General features: G+C 43.0%; 4 protein-coding genes and 1 long non-coding RNA gene across 18 annotated transcripts; 2 read left to right on the plus strand and 3 right to left on the minus strand.

The window, feature by feature from the left end:
- Nucleotides 1-56: 56 nt before the first annotated feature.
- On the plus strand, nucleotides 57-3,439 carry YME1L (ATP-dependent zinc metalloprotease YME1L). 5 transcript variants are annotated; one of them, XM_015173564.3, is made up of 9 exons: nucleotides 57-314; nucleotides 400-827; nucleotides 891-950; nucleotides 1,020-1,209; nucleotides 1,272-1,364; nucleotides 1,636-1,718; nucleotides 1,776-2,092; nucleotides 2,162-2,552; nucleotides 2,612-3,439. In XM_015173564.3, the coding sequence occupies exons 1-9, from the start codon at nucleotides 288-290 to the stop codon at nucleotides 3,270-3,272; spliced, it is 2,250 nt and encodes a 749-aa protein (XP_015029050.1). In that variant the 5' UTR covers nucleotides 57-287; the 3' UTR covers nucleotides 3,273-3,439. The 5 variants fall into 5 exon arrangements, with proteins under 5 accessions (XP_015029050.1, XP_032292327.1, XP_002050891.1 ...); XM_032436436.2 differs by having other exon boundaries at nucleotides 59-314; nucleotides 1,017-1,209; XM_002050855.4 differs by having other exon boundaries at nucleotides 60-314; nucleotides 1,017-1,209; nucleotides 1,779-2,092.
- Nucleotides 1,017-3,754, minus strand: LOC116650989 (uncharacterized). The gene is made up of 2 exons (XR_004304001.2): nucleotides 3,650-3,754; nucleotides 1,017-3,574 (listed from the first exon to the last, which is right to left on the minus strand). It is a non-coding gene; the product is annotated as an uncharacterized lncRNA (long non-coding RNA).
- A 61-nt stretch (nucleotides 3,755-3,815) lies between these two features.
- EMC8-9 (ER membrane protein complex subunit 8/9) lies at nucleotides 3,816-5,308 on the plus strand. 2 transcript variants are annotated; one of them, XM_015173565.3, is made up of 3 exons: nucleotides 3,816-4,088; nucleotides 4,158-4,568; nucleotides 5,124-5,308. In XM_015173565.3, exons 1-2 carry the CDS (start codon nucleotides 3,891-3,893, stop codon nucleotides 4,566-4,568), a joined length of 609 nt encoding a protein of 202 aa, XP_015029051.1. In that variant the 5' UTR covers nucleotides 3,816-3,890; the 3' UTR covers nucleotides 5,124-5,308. The 2 variants fall into 2 exon arrangements, with proteins under 2 accessions (XP_015029051.1, XP_002050890.1); XM_002050854.4 differs by lacking the exon at nucleotides 5,124-5,308 and having other exon boundaries at nucleotides 4,158-4,895.
- PIP5K59B (Phosphatidylinositol 4-phosphate 5-kinase 59B) lies at nucleotides 4,632-12,331 on the minus strand. 8 transcript variants are annotated; one of them, XR_001450315.3, is made up of 18 exons: nucleotides 11,896-12,331; nucleotides 11,307-11,341; nucleotides 11,058-11,207; nucleotides 10,793-10,990; nucleotides 10,584-10,726; nucleotides 10,003-10,518; nucleotides 9,834-9,938; nucleotides 9,634-9,766; nucleotides 9,490-9,577; nucleotides 8,851-8,913; nucleotides 8,585-8,602; nucleotides 8,350-8,433; nucleotides 7,939-8,286; nucleotides 6,785-7,031; nucleotides 6,544-6,716; nucleotides 6,359-6,444; nucleotides 5,567-5,738; nucleotides 4,632-5,489 (listed from the first exon to the last, which is right to left on the minus strand). XR_001450315.3 is itself a non-coding variant. In XM_015174675.3 (17 exons), the coding sequence occupies exons 1-17, from the start codon at nucleotides 11,981-11,983 to the stop codon at nucleotides 5,730-5,732; spliced, it is 2,472 nt and encodes an 823-aa protein (XP_015030161.2). In that variant the 5' UTR covers nucleotides 11,984-12,331; the 3' UTR covers nucleotides 4,632-5,729. The 8 variants fall into 8 exon arrangements, 6 of the variants coding, with proteins under 6 accessions (XP_015030161.2, XP_015030165.1, XP_002050889.3 ...); XR_001450314.3 differs by having other exon boundaries at nucleotides 4,632-5,501; XM_015174675.3 differs by having other exon boundaries at nucleotides 4,632-5,738; nucleotides 9,834-9,926.
- A 243-nt stretch (nucleotides 12,332-12,574) lies between these two features.
- On the minus strand, nucleotides 12,575-15,755 carry LOC6625121 (uncharacterized). Of its 2 annotated transcripts, none has more exons than XM_032436440.2 (6): nucleotides 14,865-15,755; nucleotides 14,610-14,803; nucleotides 14,286-14,448; nucleotides 13,464-13,572; nucleotides 13,206-13,397; nucleotides 12,575-13,106 (listed from the first exon to the last, which is right to left on the minus strand). In XM_032436440.2, the coding sequence occupies exons 1-5, from the start codon at nucleotides 14,926-14,928 to the stop codon at nucleotides 13,208-13,210; spliced, it is 720 nt and encodes a 239-aa protein (XP_032292331.1). In that variant the 5' UTR covers nucleotides 14,929-15,755; the 3' UTR covers nucleotides 12,575-13,106; nucleotides 13,206-13,207. The 2 variants fall into 2 exon arrangements, with proteins under 2 accessions (XP_032292331.1, XP_002050888.1); XM_002050852.4 differs by having other exon boundaries at nucleotides 13,216-13,397; nucleotides 14,865-15,752.
- Between the last annotated feature and the right edge of the window lie 1,331 nt (nucleotides 15,756-17,086).

Here is a 17,086-nt window from a genome sequence, read left to right on the forward strand (position 1 = left end):
TTTACTTAAAATATAATATATATTTTAACAACATTTGAGTTGAAGCAACACGCAGAAAAAGTACTTATTGTCAAACTGTTTGGAGGAAATAAAAATTCGAAATTGCAGTATTTTAAATATTAGACTGGGCGGGTTTACACAGAACGAGGGCTGCAAACAAAACAAACAGGGATGCAAGTCGGACGCAACAAGATTATGACATTTTCGCTTGTCAAAAATTTTTGTCGTCCGCTCGCCCGATCTAAGCCTGTTATTGTAATTAATAAAAATTTTTGTATATTCTGAGAATGTTTTCTGCCAACACACACTCTGTGGTAAGTGCAGGCCAACTACGATGCCGATACACAATTCATTCCACTCTCACATCCACTGACTTTTTGGTTTTTTATTCAATGTCAGCCCTACCTTTATCTGGGTAATTTTAGTAGAAAACCGCACTATTACACCGTTAAGCGAACCAAACTGCAGACAAATGGCAGTGTTCCGCGTTTCTTTGCCGACAAATCAAAGTCCTCCAGCTCCAGCAGCAGCAGTAGCATCAACAGTAATACGCCGGCGCAGGGTAAACGCCACGACCTCGTGCTGGATTTCAAGAATCTGCTCATCAAGTCGGGCGCCAGCTTGCAGAGCATTGTGGAGAAGGCAGCTCGACTGAATGGAATCTTGGACAGGGAGCTCGTAAATGATGCACTCATCAAGGTGACAAGCATGCTGCCCTCAATGCGCAACATCCATGTCACACTGGAGGAACCAGCAACACACAGTGCTCGTGGCAAGCAACAAAATTACAAGTTTGAAGTCTCACTGAACTCCCCGCAAAATATTGGGTTTGTGTGCATTAAAACGACACGAAGTGTTCACTTATAAAAAGAATACCTTTTCGATTGCAGAAGCATATATCCAACTGTCATGAGAGGCCTGCTGAACCCGCTTTTAACGACCCATCAGCTGTAAGTAGAGTGAGAGATTGCAATAGCTGATAGAAATGTTTTTAATGTGTCCCATCATTTCTCCAGTAGACAGCTGCGGGACTTCAAGACAGACCGTTCCATAGAGGCGGAACAGAAACGCAATCCCACAATGACAACCAGACTGAAGTCTGCACTCCAAGGAGCCCCACATAGACCAGATGGGGAGCTTAACATTCAGGCCGAGAAGCTTAAAAAACTACTCAGCAAATCTGGCGAGCAGGGAAACGCTCAAAGTGCGGTACGCCTTGCGAGTTCATTTATCGAATAGAATTGGGTCTTAACATTAAACTGTGATTGCAGGAAAACTTAAAAATTGCCTTTGCCGAGGGCTATTTGGCTGCATCGAATGCGGAAGATTCGCAGAAATCTGGAAAAACAATGAAGTATCTGAAGGTATGTCTCATTAACCCCCTTATTGTTGTCTTTCGTCTCTTAACCCATCGCAGAAAGCATCTCCGATCGTGTACCTTCTGTCCGAATACGAGTTCTTAGAATGGTTAATTTCTTGCCTGTAGCAAAGCACGGTATTTCAATTTCGCCTAGGTATTAATATTGATTAAATCTAATAGCATCGTGTCGATTTTTCGAAGATAGCTTTAGTTCCTGGTTTTGTAGTCTGTTCGCTCCTTAGTGTTGTGAATAATGATCAGTAATTATCACGCAGATTTTCCAGACACTCATTGTTATCGTCGTTTTCATTGGAATCTTCATGAGCTTCTTTACCTCTTCGAATGGATCCGTTTTCCGGTAAGCATTCAAGTCTCTCTTGCCTCGTATTATCAATTCTAAAAACTTGTCTTTTAGCAGCATACAACTGGGCAGTCAGGTTGAAGTCGATCCGGAGGAGATACACGTTACATTCGATGATGTTAAGGGCTGTGATGAGGCCAAGCAGGAGCTCAAAGAGGTGGTTGAGTTTCTCAAGAATCCCGACAAATTTTCGAATTTGGGTGGTAAGCTGCCAAAGGGTGTGCTCCTCGTTGGCCCGCCTGGCACCGGAAAAACCTTGCTGGCCCGCGCTGTTGCTGGCGAGGCAAGCGTTCCATTCTTCCATGCCGCTGGCCCTGAGTTCGATGAAGTCCTGGTGGGCCAGGGAGCCAGACGTGTCAGAGATCTGTTTAGTAAGTACTGGATGCCAAATAAATAATTATTATTGTATCTCTTATTTCCACTGCATCAATTGTCAACAGAGGCAGCCAAGGCACGTGCTCCCTGTGTCATATTCATTGACGAGATCGATTCGGTTGGCGCCAAACGTACAAACTCTGTACTCCATCCATATGCTAATCAGACCATAAATCAATTGCTTTCCGAAATGGATGGCTTCCATCAGAATGCCGGTGTCATAGTGCTTGGTGCAACGAATCGTCGCGATGATTTGGATCAAGCATTACTTCGTCCTGGTCGCTTTGATGTTGAGGTTGTGGTGTCTACTCCCGATTTTACTGGTCGTAAGGAAATTCTGTCGTTGTATTTGGAAAAGATTCTACATGATGACGTGGACTTAGATATGTTAGCACGTGGCACTTCGGGCTTTACTGGCGCGGATTTGGAGAATATGATTAACCAAGCTGCTCTGAGGTGAGTGGTCTCTCCAATATTTTTATTCAGCAATGATTTCAGTTTTATTGTTTCCGCAGAGCTGCCATCGACGGAGCGGAGACTGTGAATATGAAACATTTGGAAACGGCACGTGACAAAGTACTTATGGGTCCGGAGCGTAAGGCGCGTCTGCCCGACGAAGAGGCAAATACAATAACAGCATACCATGAGGGAGGCCATGCGATTGTGGCCTTCTACACAAAGGAATCGCATCCTTTGCATAAGGTTACAATAATGCCGCGTGGACCCTCACTGGGACACACAGCCTACATACCAGAGAAAGAGCGCTACCATGTCACAAAGGCCCAACTGCTGGCAATGATAGACACAATGATGGGCGGTCGTGCCGCCGAGGAGATCATCTTTGGCACCGAGAAAATCACGTCTGGCGCAAGCAGCGATCTGAAGCAGGCCACGTCAATTGCCACGCATATGGTTAAGGATTGGGGCATGTCGGAGAAGGTCGGTCTCCGAACAATTGAATCAGCAAAGGGCCTGGGGTCCGGTGAAACTTTGGGACCAAACACTGTGGAAGCCGTGGATGCCGAGATCAAGCGAATTCTGAGTGACAGTTATGAGCGTGCGAAGGCCATTCTCAAGAAGCACACAAAGGAACACAAGGCGCTGGCAGAGGCACTGCTAAAATACGAGACTCTGGATGCTGATGATATCAAGGCAATATTAAATGATAACCAGTAGTATTTGTTTTCTGATTGGCTTCAGTTTAACGTGCACTGCATATAAGTACATATAATTACATATATTTTAGTTACAATATAAACGTAAACACTCTGAAAAAGAATACCAGAAAAAGATCGGGACGCAGACGAACAGTTAAGAAATAAAATGTTATAAATATTTTTTTATGTATGTTTTTCTATAATATACACCGAGTGAACACCATGAACAAGCATATTTGTAGTTTATCATTTCTGCTAGGGTGGATTGTTTTTTCTTTACACACCAGGTACGTGCTTCAGCTGTAGGCCAACTAACAGGAGCTGCAATGTTATTAAACGATGTGCGATAAATAAAAATACTGTCAATAGTTAATAGAAAAAATACGATTGACTAACTTATGGCTAATAAATGTTAAGAAACCCGGACCAATGGGAATGTTGATCTATCTGCCTATGCCTGGAAATATATAAAAACAATTATTTTCTGTAAAAGTCGAATTCCAAAAAGATTGGTATTTTTTCTTGACTATCGAGTATTTCTATAGTTGCCATGTACGGTCATACTGAAAGTTAATTGATTGGACAAAGTTACAAGTCAACTTTTCGAATAGGAAAATTTACAAAATAATCAGTTGAAATGAGTGAATATGAGTTCTCCGAGACCGCATACACTAAAATAATATTCCATGCGGCCAAATACCCACACCAGGCTGTTAACGGCCTACTGCTGGCCGAGAAAAAGCCAAAAGGTTCTAAGGTCCAAATCACAGATGCAATCCCTCTATTCCACCAGTGCCTTAATGTCACGCCTATGGCAGAAATAGCACTAATCCAAGTAAGTTGAATAATTTAACATATCAGAGGTTTCCAAGTGTTCTACTCTCTAAAATTGACGCAACTGCAGATTGATGCCTACGCTGAAAGTGAGGGGCTAGTTATAGCCGGCTACTATGCCGCGCCGGAGAACTTTTACGATAACCAAATCGAAAAGGCACCAGCTGCCAAAATTGCTGACAAGATACAGGAAAACTTTAAGAACGCATGCTTCGCAGTCGTTGACAACAAGCTGGTGTCCCTGGAGCACAATCGACCGGCGCTACAGGTGTACGGCTATTCGAGTGAATCCAGTCGCTGGTCAAAGGCCAAATATTCGCTGGTTCAGTCGTCACAAACTTTAGAAGGTGTGTCGCTGCTGCTGAAGAGAGGTGCCATGCGGGACGTTATCGATTTCGATAACCATCTGGATAATCCCGAGAATGACTGGACCAATCAGTTCTTAAATCAATCCCTGAAGGACCTGCAAAAGTTGTACTAAGTATGTTAAATTGTTAGCAAATGTGCATTTCCGATCAAGTAGAGCATAGCCGAGGGCAGAGAATTTCAACCTTGCAATTTAATTTATTGTATGTAATTACAATTGGATTTCAGTAATCTTTAGAATAATGCATATAAGTTAAATAACATTCAACTAATTAATAAATAATCAATTCTTTCGTATTTGCTTCTCGAGTACAAGACCTAGGCCCTATCTGATCCGTTGAGTCCGTCTGTCGTTCCCGTCATGTTAGTTTGTTTTTTGAGTGCGCGTCCTCTAAACCTAAGCATGTTTACAATTACCATTAATAAATACAAATGAATAATATGCATAGAAATTTGATTTTTGGTTGGTTGACTGTCCTATAAATTTCAATATTTTACAACAATATTGTAATATCGCGATTGCTGATTATACATAGGTGTACATAATACGTATGTGGATATATCGGAGATCGAAAGTATAGCAAAAATGTTTCCTTTTAATTTGATCATATATTTGCTTTAATTTTGCGGTATTGTATAATTCGATATTATTCATTCACCCTTCTTCTAGCAAATATCATCGAGCCGAACGATTTTTTTAGTACACATTATTAATATAATTATTATATGGAACGCGGGTCAAGGAACGGGAACTGGAATTGCATTTTGTCAACGTTTGCATCATATTTGATTTGTTTTGTAATTTGTATATATATATAATATCAATTATAATTATTGTTGCCTTGGGTATGCAAATAGATAAATTTATTGTATTCGTATATTATATGTATATATGTATTTTGTTTGTATATATATATATATATTTCTTGAACGATATCTGTTGCTGGTATCCTGTAAATATACGAATGCATGTAGAAATTGCTGGATGTGTGGGGAAGTGTTGAATCTGATTTCCGGGTACTTCATTCATGGAGCTCTACAAGGTCGCCTTTTGATTATATCCTAGCTATACACGTGCACTCCATACACAAATATGTACATACATATACATACCCAGTATCTATTATATATCAAAGTATGTGCACACCTCTGTACCTAAACACTCGAGCATTATCCTTGCAATATGTTTGTCTGTACTTTTATTCGAATTCTGTTTGCCTCATGTATACGAGAATTAGTTGCTGCTTTTGTTCTGTGTCCATCATCACATGCTATGTTAGTTGATCTATAAGGATGTAATATATGTCGACTTATTAAATATATATGTATATGTATGTAAGTGTGGAAAATAAAACTGTGTGCAACTGAAAAAAACAACAAAGGTATTCAAGTGGATTTTGGAAAATAAGAAGAAATACTAGATGTGTGAAGCTCAGCGCGAGTTAGTGGGTTTGTGGGTGGGTTTCAATGCCCTTGTAGAGGGTATTTTAATTTTGTCAAGAAGTGTGCAACGCATAGGGAGACTATATAATATAGCTGAAACGGGTGCGATCAGTTTCTTTTTCAAGATTTCGCGACCAAACTTGGCCTAAACACGCTCCACTTATCACATCGGACCATTATATCATATAGATTTGTAATAATCATTTTTTGTGTAGAAAACTATTTTGTTTTCAAGATATCTTGTCTAAGCGCAGCAATTGGGAACTGGAGTATGCAAGTCACATATCTTGAAAAACCGTAAGCTATATGTCTACAAGGGTATTTAAACATCGGTGTGCCGAATGTGGTCGTTCTCTCTTGTTTGTCGTGTTTTTGGAGAAGTTTCGTTTGTGTTGCCTTAAGCTTATCAGTGTATCTAGAGTCGATCTAGAAATTGCCACCACGATCACCAGCGATATTTACCATTCCCGAGGACAGAGAGTTGATGGCATCTTCCACTGTCGGCTTGTGTCGATCGATTTTAGATGAATTTATGGGCGAGAAGTTGTCTACGATTGTAAGCGTGAATGAAAATATACACATATATATATTTATACACAACACAAAATGATTTGATTTGCAAAATAGAAATGACAAGTGCCAATTACCGAGATCACCACTCGAACTGGAGTCCGTAAAACTGGGTGTGCCCTCTGTCCAAGTGGGTGTTGAGCCCTCACCTGATGCCGGTGGCGTCCAGGCCAAGCCGCCACGTGAGCCATAGTGACTGCTCGTTGAGGTGTCCACCGCCAGAAACGTGTCCAGATGCACCTCAGAGACGCTGCCAATACGCAGACAAGTTAGTTCCAGATCCGGATGAGCCCGATTATTAGTTAGGCATGCAATTACCTCACGATATCCTCCTTATAGGAGCCACGATAGGCGGGACCAATATTCATTTTTCGTTCCAAATACTGTGGCTGTTGCTGATAATAGGAAGGTTGCTGCTGCTGCTGCTGTTGCTGGTGATGATGATGATGATGATGATGGTGCTGCGACCTGCGCCCAGTCGAGGATGTGCTGTTCTTGTTCGAGCTGTCCTCGGAGATGTCGTCAAAGGCAGGGGGAGGTGTTGAACTGCATGATGGAGTTGTGCCTAGCAATACAATGAGAACCAAAGCAAAGGAATTAGAAGGATGAGCAGCAAGTCAATCAGAAAAGTGGCTGGGATATGGGAAATGGAAAGCATGCTGCAGTCTAGGCACAACTATTGCGTCTCAAGTCAAGCGAATCCCGCAATGTGCCGCCCATCGATTGGGTGTCCGTGCTCTCGGGTATGGTCGAGGGCGCCGCTTTCGGTGCGCGTCTCTTGGCACGTTTCGGGCGCTGTGGTGCTGTGGACAACTGGGCTGGCTGTTCATCCTCGTCGGACAACTGCTCTGCCGGCAGCTCCAGCACGGGCAATGCTCTCTGCCGCCGGTTGGTGCCCTCCAGCTCGCGCTTGACCTCGAGAAATGTGCTCACCGACTGCAGCAGATTGTCCTCCTGCGCCTCGCAATTATCCTCACACAGCGCCATATCCACAAAGTGCAAATAGCGACTGTGCTTCTGGCGGCGTTGTGGCCGCCTGGGCGAACGTTCCGAGCTGCCGCTAACTGTCGTCTGGCCGGTGCGATAGCTGTCGGCGCGTATCGGCGGAAAGCTACGCACAATGGAGCCCACCGAGGATCGTTCGCTGCGCGCAATAAAACTGTTCTGTCGCTGAAAGATGTCCACATGGTTGAGCAGACGCGACGGCTGCTGCTGCTGCTGCCGTCGGTGGCAGCTGCTCTCCGAACGTGCCGTGGAGTAGGCGGACTGCAGCGACTCCCGGCGACGCACTGGCGCCGGACTAGCATTGTCACACACATCGAACAGATCGTGCAATTCCAGCCAATCCTGAACATTGCTGGGCGAGCGACGCTCCCCGAATCGCGGCATCTCTACGCTGGGCAATTGGAGCGTATTGCTCGTGCCGACTGTGGCTGGGATTGTGTTTGAATTATTATGATATGTGGCTATACCTGGCGTGGTGGAGTGCGCCCGACTCTCCTGTGTATCCTTGCGACGCGGCGAGCCGCGTGGTGGCACTGGCGGAGGAACGCGCGCCTTCAGATTGCCTCCCGTCGCAGTCGTGGCCGTCGTCGACGGATTGGCGGACGCGCGCTGCCTCACCGGCGGTGGCACATTGCTCTGGCCAGGTGTGGTGGAGTGACGCCCACTTTCCCGATCCCGATCCCGATCCCTGTCCCTGTCCCTGTCCCGGTCACGCTCCCTTTCCGAAGCAGCTGCTGCTGATGTGCCCTCCGTTGTGGGCATCTTCGACTGCTGGAAAATTTTGCCGCTGCTGTGGGAGTGCGAGGCGTGCACAGCTGAGGCGGAATGGATATAGATATAAGTTTGTCTACCATTAATATGCTTCCAAGGAATCTTACCACGTGTCGACTCGTTCTCGCTGTCTATGGAGCGCTGTATGGCCTTGGAGAGGCTTTTTCTCTTCGAAGGCGAATGCTTAAGCGCTATAAAATTGAGCAGATATCAAGAATTAACAGACAGCGCAGAAATAAGACAAAAAACTTAAAAAAGGTATATGCAGAAGATAAGCCATAATGGCAAAGCCAAACAGTTCGGGCTATATATAGATAGGTTACATAGAATGTGAACACTAACGTGAGATTGAGAGGCATGCTTTGCGTCCGGTTTGATCAACCAACCAGGTGCAGTAAGAGAAACAGGAACACAAATCAAAATGAAAACCAAGTGGAAACAACTTAATAAATATAGAAACATATTTTACAATATTTGCTTATAAACTGAACAGAAATATTCAAATTAAGCTAACTTAAAAAATATGGAAACAGAAAACACGTAATTTTTTAGTTGAAACGAAGAGATTAAATTAATTTAACAAATATTTTGTTGTATTGTTTCTTTACCTATATAACTGGTTACCAAGGTACGAAATTTTCTGTGATTTCCTTTGATCTCTGGGAGATCCACTACGCGTACAAGTGAGTAAGGCGCCAAAGTAAGATTGAAAAGAAAGCAGAGAACAGCTGATTTTTTGTTTTGTTTTTTGTCTTTGATTTTTTCATAGAATACAAATTTAATTACTGATTACAGATTAAATTGATAACAATTTAGCCGACTACCGAATAATAGCGCAACCAGGGCAAGTGTACTATATTGCACTTTTGTTGCATTAAAACGGAATTAAACAAAATTAGCAATTTTACAGTTTGTGTGTGTAAAGCAAGGCTGCAAACCGTACCGAATCGAGCCGTAAACCAGATCAATTAACCAACTTATAAGCGAAGGAAGACTCACATTCATTTACGGGCAATTATCGGATTTCAGGTTCACGAAACGTTCTTAGGTTTACAGACGCGTATTTGTGTGTGTACAACTGTTGTGTGTGTGTGTGTGTGTGTGTGTGTGTGGGCAGCTACGCAATGTCAACATGATTATGTTTAAGAATTAGTTTGTCTCATTTTACTGGATACTTTGCCAAATTGCACAAAAGTGCCTTATAGTACGTGCACTTGTCCCAATTGCAACAGCCTGCTTGCACTTACGCGATGGTATCTTGCGGAATACGGTTTTAGCCATAAAGTTTTGAAATCTTTGAGCATAGAACGAGGGCCGACAAACCGAAACGGTCTCCTATGATTGTAGAAACAAGATAAGCATGATTCTGCCAGCGATCTCGCCTCACTTACCCCGTCGTGTATTATGCTTTTGAAAGTGTGCTCCAGCTTCTTCTTCAGCCTGTAGGATTGCAGTATGTCGATGATGCCAATGTAGAGCAACAGGCGTTCGCCCTTCTCGCTGCGTGCCGGAATGCCGCCGGGTCTGGACGATAAATGAAATTCAACATAATTAGTCAGGAGCTATGGCGTGATTGTGTGTAAGTACTTACGGCACATCCTCCTCATCGTCGATGGGTTCGCTTTCCGCCTGAATGCTCTCCATGGCCGTGGAGTGCGCGACCAGGCGCTGCCGATTCACCGATCTGTATGCCACACTGGATTAGCATTTCATCAATTGCTCCTCTTTGGGACAGCTAAAGTCAACTGGAATATACTCACTTGTTTCTGCTGATGCCCGTTGCTGCGTCGCGTTCCTTGCCGTCGCCCTCGGCTGCCTCTAGCGGCTCGTCGACATCAGAATCCTCGGCCAGCGGCGCTCTCAACGGTTTCCTATGCTCGCTCAGTTTCTCCTTTAAAGCCACATCCAAATTGTGCACGCCCAGCAGCAGCGAATAGTCCATTATCTTGAATGATTCCAGCACTGTGCAATCTCTTTGTATGGTCTTAATGAGAGCCGAATATGTTTCAGCCTCCAGAAAGATGCCGTTCGGATGCTGCTCCATAAAGTCCAGATCCTTGTATGTGGGCGATTTCTTGGCCCTTTCCGCCTTCGATGCCTTGCGCTTAAATGTCGAACCCTTGAGATCATATTTCAGATGCATTCGCACCGATGACGGCAGCAGATTATTCATCACCACCAGGCGAATATTTTTGGCATTGCTCGTTTGCAGGCAGTAGAGGCCGAAGAATTTCGGCAATAAAGTGCGCGGATTTTGATTGAGATTCATATAATAGCTGTGGAGTTAAAGCTCTTAGCTGATGTATACGATCTGGTTAATATACTTCAATGGCCCACTTACCCAGGCAGTAGTTTTTGTAGAAATTCACCCTCTTTATGTTGCACCGTTTTGATAATGAACTCGTCATCGTCCGTTAAATAGAATATTGAGCCGGAAGCACCTGGATTCGATAGTTCGCGCAGCGGCGAAGTGCACATAGACATCTGTTGACAATGATGATGATGACGTTTGAAACTCGGTTAATAGTTTATCGATTTGTGCATACTGACCATGAAATCATCCGGCTGTATGCCAAACAGATCACGAAAGTAACGAAATGCTATGGGCGCATAGATCTTATATCTGAATTCACTATAATGGTGGGCAGGTGTAAGGCTAGAACCCTCTGGCGGAAACGTAATGCTCTCAATTTCCCAGAAGTCCATCATAAGTAGATCACGTTTTGGCTTCGATGCCAGACTGCCGACCTGTCAATAAGACGAACTTAATTGATTGATTGATTGATTCATGAATGGCATGCTTTCAGCCACTTACCGTATGCTGTATGCCCAGCTGTATGGAGCCCATGATTTGCGATGTCTGTATCTTTTTGTAGGTAATCTCGCCGCCCTCACCGACCCGCCTGTGTCCAATCTTGCGCTCCTTGTCCGCTTTGTTCGCCGAGCGCAGCGGCCGACTGCCCAGCTGAGAGTAATACACAGAATATTCGACCTCAATGCTAAATATAAAAGCCCTTCCACCCACATACTATAATAATCTATATGCCCAAATGGCTGTACTTACGTCGGGCGATGAGTTACCCACATGGTCGGTGGAGACTACAAAGTTGAACAAAGCGTATTATTAGTTAACTACTTAACGTGGCTCAGTTCATGTATAATTTACAATGTGCAGGACATGAATAGCGAATGACCCAAGTGGGAAACAATTCAAATTGAGCTTGAACTTGGGTTAGTTACAAATACACTCACACGCTATATACTATATATACACACACACACACACACGCAAACGTTCTCACTGTTTATCCATAAATAGTTGACAGGGTTGTTGGCCGTTTGAAAGTTTCTTTTGTTGTTGTTTGTTTTAATTTGTGTTTTCGGTATTCTTAAAATACAAATAACATTTGTAAACGTGCTGCTGGCATTGGCTCTCAGTCAGTCAGTCAGTCAGTCAGTCAGGGCGGAGGGTTGCGCCCACTGCCGCCCACCTACTTTGAGACACATGCGCCACGGCCACTTCCATTTGCCATTCATTGATTTTTTTTGGAAGGAATTTGTTCATGTTTCGCACAATTGTTGAGGAAAGTTTTAGCTGGCATTTGTGTCTTCTTGTTTTGAACAAATAAAAGTTTATTTAGCTAATTAATTACCATTGCCTGGCTCCGCCAGTTTGGCCTGCGATGTGGAGGAGCTGTCCATGTCAATGGTGTGGATGGTGTCCCCGTCGCCGGACGCCATGCTGACGCATTGGCTGCTTCAGCTGCTGCTGCTGCTGCTGCTGCTGCTCCTGTTTGACACTCGTCCACGTTTCCACCTAAGCTGCTTAGCTACTAATACTAGGACATGTTGCTTGGTTTATTGGGGCTTTTTAGTGTATAGCAAATGTGAATATCTAAAAGCTACTTTTGTTTAATTTGGCTCTTGTGCTTCGGGATTATCCAATAACAATCAATGGGCCAAGGGAGCAGAAACCTTGGCTCTCGCCTGTATGTCTGGCCTGTGGTGGCGTCAACCTTTTTGCAATTTAAGTTCACGACGATGTTGATTTCTCTGCTGCTGCTGCTGCTGCCACTGCTGTCATTTTCACTGCATACTCATAGGCACACTGGAAGGCGCACTGGAAGTGCTCGTTTGTGCATGCGCGCCAGGGCTGCACACTCAACAAACAACATACAACAGGGCTGTAGGCGATTGTTATGCAAAATATACCGAAATATACCAAAAAGTCTAAAATTTGAATTTAATTTTCTTAAACTAGCAATTAAATTTGACAACTGTTAGCGTATACTTAATATTCGAATAGAATAACATAAAAACAATTGCTAACAATTTATTTAATGCACTTTTAATGTTTTCGTTTTTTATTAGCGTTTCTGTACTCAATTAGACCTATACATCATACATAACTATTTATATATATATTTTTTTTATTTATGTGGTAAATATATGAATACAATAATTTGTTTTAGTTTTGTTGTTGTTTGTTTCTGCTGTTTTGTTGAGTGTTGTTGTATGTTTCACTTTTCCTTTTATTTTCTTTTTACTGTCTGTGTGTGTTAGTGTGTGTGTATGTGTGAGTTAGTGTGTGTGTGTGTGTGTGTGTGAGTCATTTCATTTCTCTTACATTTACATGCATTTACAAAATAAGCGCTTTTTTAAAAATACCGCAAAAAATTACGTTTATCGTTTAAAATTCTATTTAAAAATGAAAAAGTTGTAAACATTCTAAACGAACATAAAAACAAATCGTACGTACATAGCCTACAAAAAACACTATCAAACTAACTGCTTAAAGCTAAAGATGCGATCGACATAACTACGGCGACTGTTGTCCATTTGCGTTGTATATTTGTGGCCTTATCTGCAATGGGGCAACCAGAACAAGGTTCAAATTAGCAACTGATCCCGGCGAGGGCTCGCCCGCCCGCCTGCCCGGCTGGCTGCCCGCCATCCTGCTTACCTCTACTTACCATAGAAAATAGTCTCCCTGCGTTTGGTATAGTTTGTGCCGAGCAGGAAAAACGCACATGTTATCGGTGTGGGTGATTCGAGCTGATCTCTAGGAATGCGCGTCCGCACTGTCATGCTGTACAGGCCGCTCGGGTTCTGATCCAATTGCGTCAGCACCGAGTCCAGTATGTGTGTATCAAAGCTGCAATTGGCCAGGATCAGGGCATTAGATGCATCCAATTGGCCAATGTGGCTGAGCTTTACTTACATGACCGAGAGCACCGGCTGTGGAAATACGTTCTGCACCGCGCACATTATGTCCACATCCGTCTGTTCGCCACCCATGCGTGCCTCCAGCATGAAATCCGACTCAGGAACTGTTTGCGCGGATTGGTTTAGTTTCGGAATGGGGATTGTCAATCGACGATGACGTGTGGGTCACGGCAAACAGGGCAAAAAACCGTGAGAATTAATCAAGTGTCAAGCTAACCAACAACAAAAACAAAAACAAAACTTTCGAAATAGACACCACGAAAAATAAAAAAAACAAAAATACAAACAAAAACAAGAGGCGGCGCTGGGCTGCTGGCTGGGCGTTCTGTAACCGCAGCGACTGCCACATGACACGCATGCAAATATGAGTCGCACGTGCCACAAACATACACACTCACACACACACACACACACACACACCCAGCCACATATGGCAACACACCTACCCAACACCTATGCAAACAACTTCACGCCATAAACAGGTGAGGAGGCAATAGCTGGGCATAGCCGAAGCATTTTATGCCCTACCATTACAGATACTCGGCCGGAAGAATCGTAAGATTAATTCATAATTATTTGTTAAATTAGATTAACATTTAGATATTAAACTTTAAATAAAATTCACTTTCCTCAAGATAATAAGAAGTATCTAATGTTACCTCAAATTAAAAGGAAGGGCTGAGCAATATGATTTTTTGTGAGGCCGCCTCTTTGACATATAAGTGAATAAATTAATAAAACCTTGTTTTGGTTAGTGTATATGGAAATAAATAGAAAAACAAAGGGTATATGCAAATTGTAAACCCCGTTCACATACCGATTATTTGTAAGCGGGCACTTCGCTTATCCGTGGACTCAAAGGTTTGCACGGCACAGGTGTATTCCCCCGTCATGTTCCAGTCGGGATTCTTTATCGATATAACACCGGGACTGCCCTCCATGCTGAATATTTTGGTGTCTATCTTTGCCTTCATGAAGCCCTACACGAGTCACAGCAACAACAACAACAACAAGAACAGCAGTAGAAACAATGAAGAAGCACAAGAAGAAAGCGAAATTTATGTTAATTAATTTTTTGCCTTCACACGCTTGACTCTTGCCCTCCTTGAACGGGGGTGGACGACGTTCAACTATGACTCACCATGGCGAAACCCTTTACGGAGGGTATCCACTGATAGATGGAATGATTGTTGAACAGCCACTTGAGCACAAAGCCCTTCTCCCGCGGCCCCATCTCGTACTCGCAGTCCAACACCAGAGGATCGGGCTCATTATCACGTTCGAGTGTGTAAGTGTGCGGCACACGGAGATTGGTAATGCGCACCGTATGGGTCACTGTGTGGGGTCATCAAGGATTAGGCTCAGCTAACAAGCTTAAATCTCAGAATTAACGTACCCGTGAGTAACGTGAGGCCGGCGAGCAGCGTTGCGCACAAGATGCTCCAGCTCCAGCTAGCCATGTGCGCGTTCTAGTCGTCGACCTGGTCGTGGTCGTCGTCCTCGTTGTTGTTGTTGTTGTTGTCGCCGTTGTTGTTGCAGCCGTAGCTGATGCTTAACGCTGTCCGTTACGCGGTGTCGCTCAATAAAACACCTCTCAGCCCGCGGACGCAATTCGTGGCAGGATTCGGCTCAGGCTAAGGCTGTCTGTTGGCTATGCCTCCGGCTCCGCTGTGCATTGCTCAACAGCCTTTCAGGCGCTTGGTCACACGACTTATCAGCTTTCTCATTGGCATAAACATAACATCACAAAAGAAGAGGTCAACTTTGGACCCCGGGACTCGCAACACTGGGTTTTGTTTTTGCGGCTAGCGGGCGGGCGGGCGGTCGGGCGGTCGAGTGGTTGCAAGTTTCGTAGCTCCACTTTTCTGCGCTCTACGATGAGCTCAGCATTCCGATTAGCCGAATGGGAATTAAAATCGAAATGCTGCACTCTTTCTATAACACACGCGAATACTTTTGTCTATATCCGCGCAGTTGATATTATTTAATTTTCTATTCTCGTTTATATCCACAGCAATTGAAAGTTTTGCGCATATACAACTTTATGTTGGTGAAAAATCGACTTTTTGCTGTGTGTTCGGCTGTGTGTGTTTCTGTGTGTATGAGTGTGTGTGTGTGTGTGCGTGTGTGGGGAATTATGCCAAATGGAGTTTGCAGCTCCGTACCGCTGGATACCAATAGTGTTGGTATCTTCTATTTAACTGTTGTCCTTTTTCCAGCCTAGCTTTTAATGTTTTAACACTGGAATACCACGTTACAAAAAAAAATAACTACCGAGCACTGCACACACAGACGGCGAGCTTTTGGCAAAAGCTTCGCTCCGCGCCGCGACGCGAGCTTTCTCCGCTCTGACGCATACTCAACGCGTTGTCCTTTTTCGTCCTGCACAAGAGCCGCAATCAGCTGAGCGCCAACGCGTTGGCGCATGCGTCACATTTTTGACAGCTGCTGTCACTTCCGTTTGACAGTTGGTTAAATGTCAGCAATTTGGAGAGTTCTGTGCCAAAGAGAATTCGGGGTTGCGTTGAACTTGTTGCGAGTGTCAAGGCAGAGTTCACAGTTAATCCTTGACTAACTTCTTGCTTAATTAACGCTTAACCATGCCGCTGTTATACACATTTAACTCACAACGGGCTAACAGAAGAGTGCATATTGCCTACTTATTGGGGCTGAATTTGTGAACAGAAGTTGTTCTAAGGAATTCGATTGGAATAGTTAATTATAGTTATATTTTCAAATTAATTGCTAAACTCTTATTGATATTGTGTTTTTCAATAATTGATAAGCAATATATTATTTATGTATATGTATGAGTGTATTTGATTCCCCAAACACAATTATTAAAATTCTTGTAGATGGACTTAAATCGTACTTAATTACAAATAGATATCATAAAAGTCCAATTACTTTGCAAAGCAGCCCCTGTTTAGGCAACATAACAACTAAAACAAAAATTATAAATTAAATTAAATAGACGAATTTCTAAGTTTAAGCTCTTAACAAAATATAAGCACTGACCCTATCGGAGTCTTTTGGTAAAACTTATATTTTGTAAGTAACCTGTTGAATTTTCAATTGTAAAGTCAACATCGTTCGAAAACAGAAGCTACTACCCGTTAATTTGGACTGATCGAAACTCTCTTATTCATGTTAAAAAGATGAGATAAGTAAAAAATAACAATTAATAAAGTGTAGGCAACTGCAGATCACCAGATAATTTTATACCATTTTTTCATCCGACAATTTTCTTATTTCCGAAACTATCTGGACTTTAATGGAAAGATGTATTAGATTATAATTCCACTTACTCTCATATTTAACAATACTTACAAATTTGATTGAAAATGAAAAATAGACGTTTTCTAATTATACATTTTATTAAATTTTCAATAACATCAGCAAATTTCTTAGAATCTACTCTATAGTTAATAGTGTTTTATGTGCTGAGCGCCTTGGCATTAAATACAATATAGTTACACACACACGCGCACACACATGTGCTCTACATACTAGAAATATGTACTTTTCTATATATATATATTTATACATATATATATATGTGTGTGTATGTATGCTCGTTCCTGTCGGATCCCGAGCATAATGCATATGTATGTACTA

Source organism: Drosophila virilis, chromosome 5 (assembly GCF_030788295.1).
Source record: "Drosophila virilis strain 15010-1051.87 chromosome 5, Dvir_AGI_RSII-ME, whole genome shotgun sequence".
Lineage (NCBI taxonomy): Eukaryota > Metazoa > Arthropoda > Insecta > Diptera > Drosophilidae > Drosophila > Drosophila virilis.

Coding starts and splice junctions, on each gene's coding strand:
- LOC6625121 (XM_002050852.4), bottom strand. CDS start 14,928: ATGGCTAGCTGGAGCTGGAGCATCTTGTGCGCAACGCTGCTCGCCGGC. Junction 14,449..14,609: donor CCGTAAAGGGTTTCGCCATG/GTGAGTCATAGT, acceptor TGACTCGTGTAG/GGCTTCATGAAGGCAAAGAT. Junction 13,107..13,215: donor CAGGGAGACTATTTTCTATG/GTAAGTAGAGGT, acceptor GCCCCATTGCAG/ATAAGGCCACAAATATACAA.
- PIP5K59B (XM_015174679.3), bottom strand. CDS start 11,983: ATGGCGTCCGGCGACGGGGACACCATCCACACCATTGACATGGACAGC. Junction 11,208..11,306: donor TGGGTAACTCATCGCCCGAC/GTAAGTACAGCC, acceptor TATTACTCTCAG/CTGGGCAGTCGGCCGCTGCG. Junction 8,287..8,349: donor CGAGAACGAGTCGACACGTG/GTAAGATTCCTT, acceptor ATTCCGCCTCAG/CTGTGCACGCCTCGCACTCC.
- EMC8-9 (XM_015173565.3), top strand. CDS start 3,891: ATGAGTGAATATGAGTTCTCCGAGACCGCATACACTAAAATAATATTC. Junction 4,089..4,157: donor CAGAAATAGCACTAATCCAA/GTAAGTTGAATA, acceptor ACGCAACTGCAG/ATTGATGCCTACGCTGAAAG.
- YME1L (XM_032436436.2), top strand. CDS start 288: ATGTTTTCTGCCAACACACACTCTGTG. Junction 828..890: donor AACTCCCCGCAAAATATTGG/GTTTGTGTGCAT, acceptor TTTCGATTGCAG/AAGCATATATCCAACTGTCA. Junction 1,365..1,635: donor AAACAATGAAGTATCTGAAG/GTATGTCTCATT, acceptor ATTATCACGCAG/ATTTTCCAGACACTCATTGT.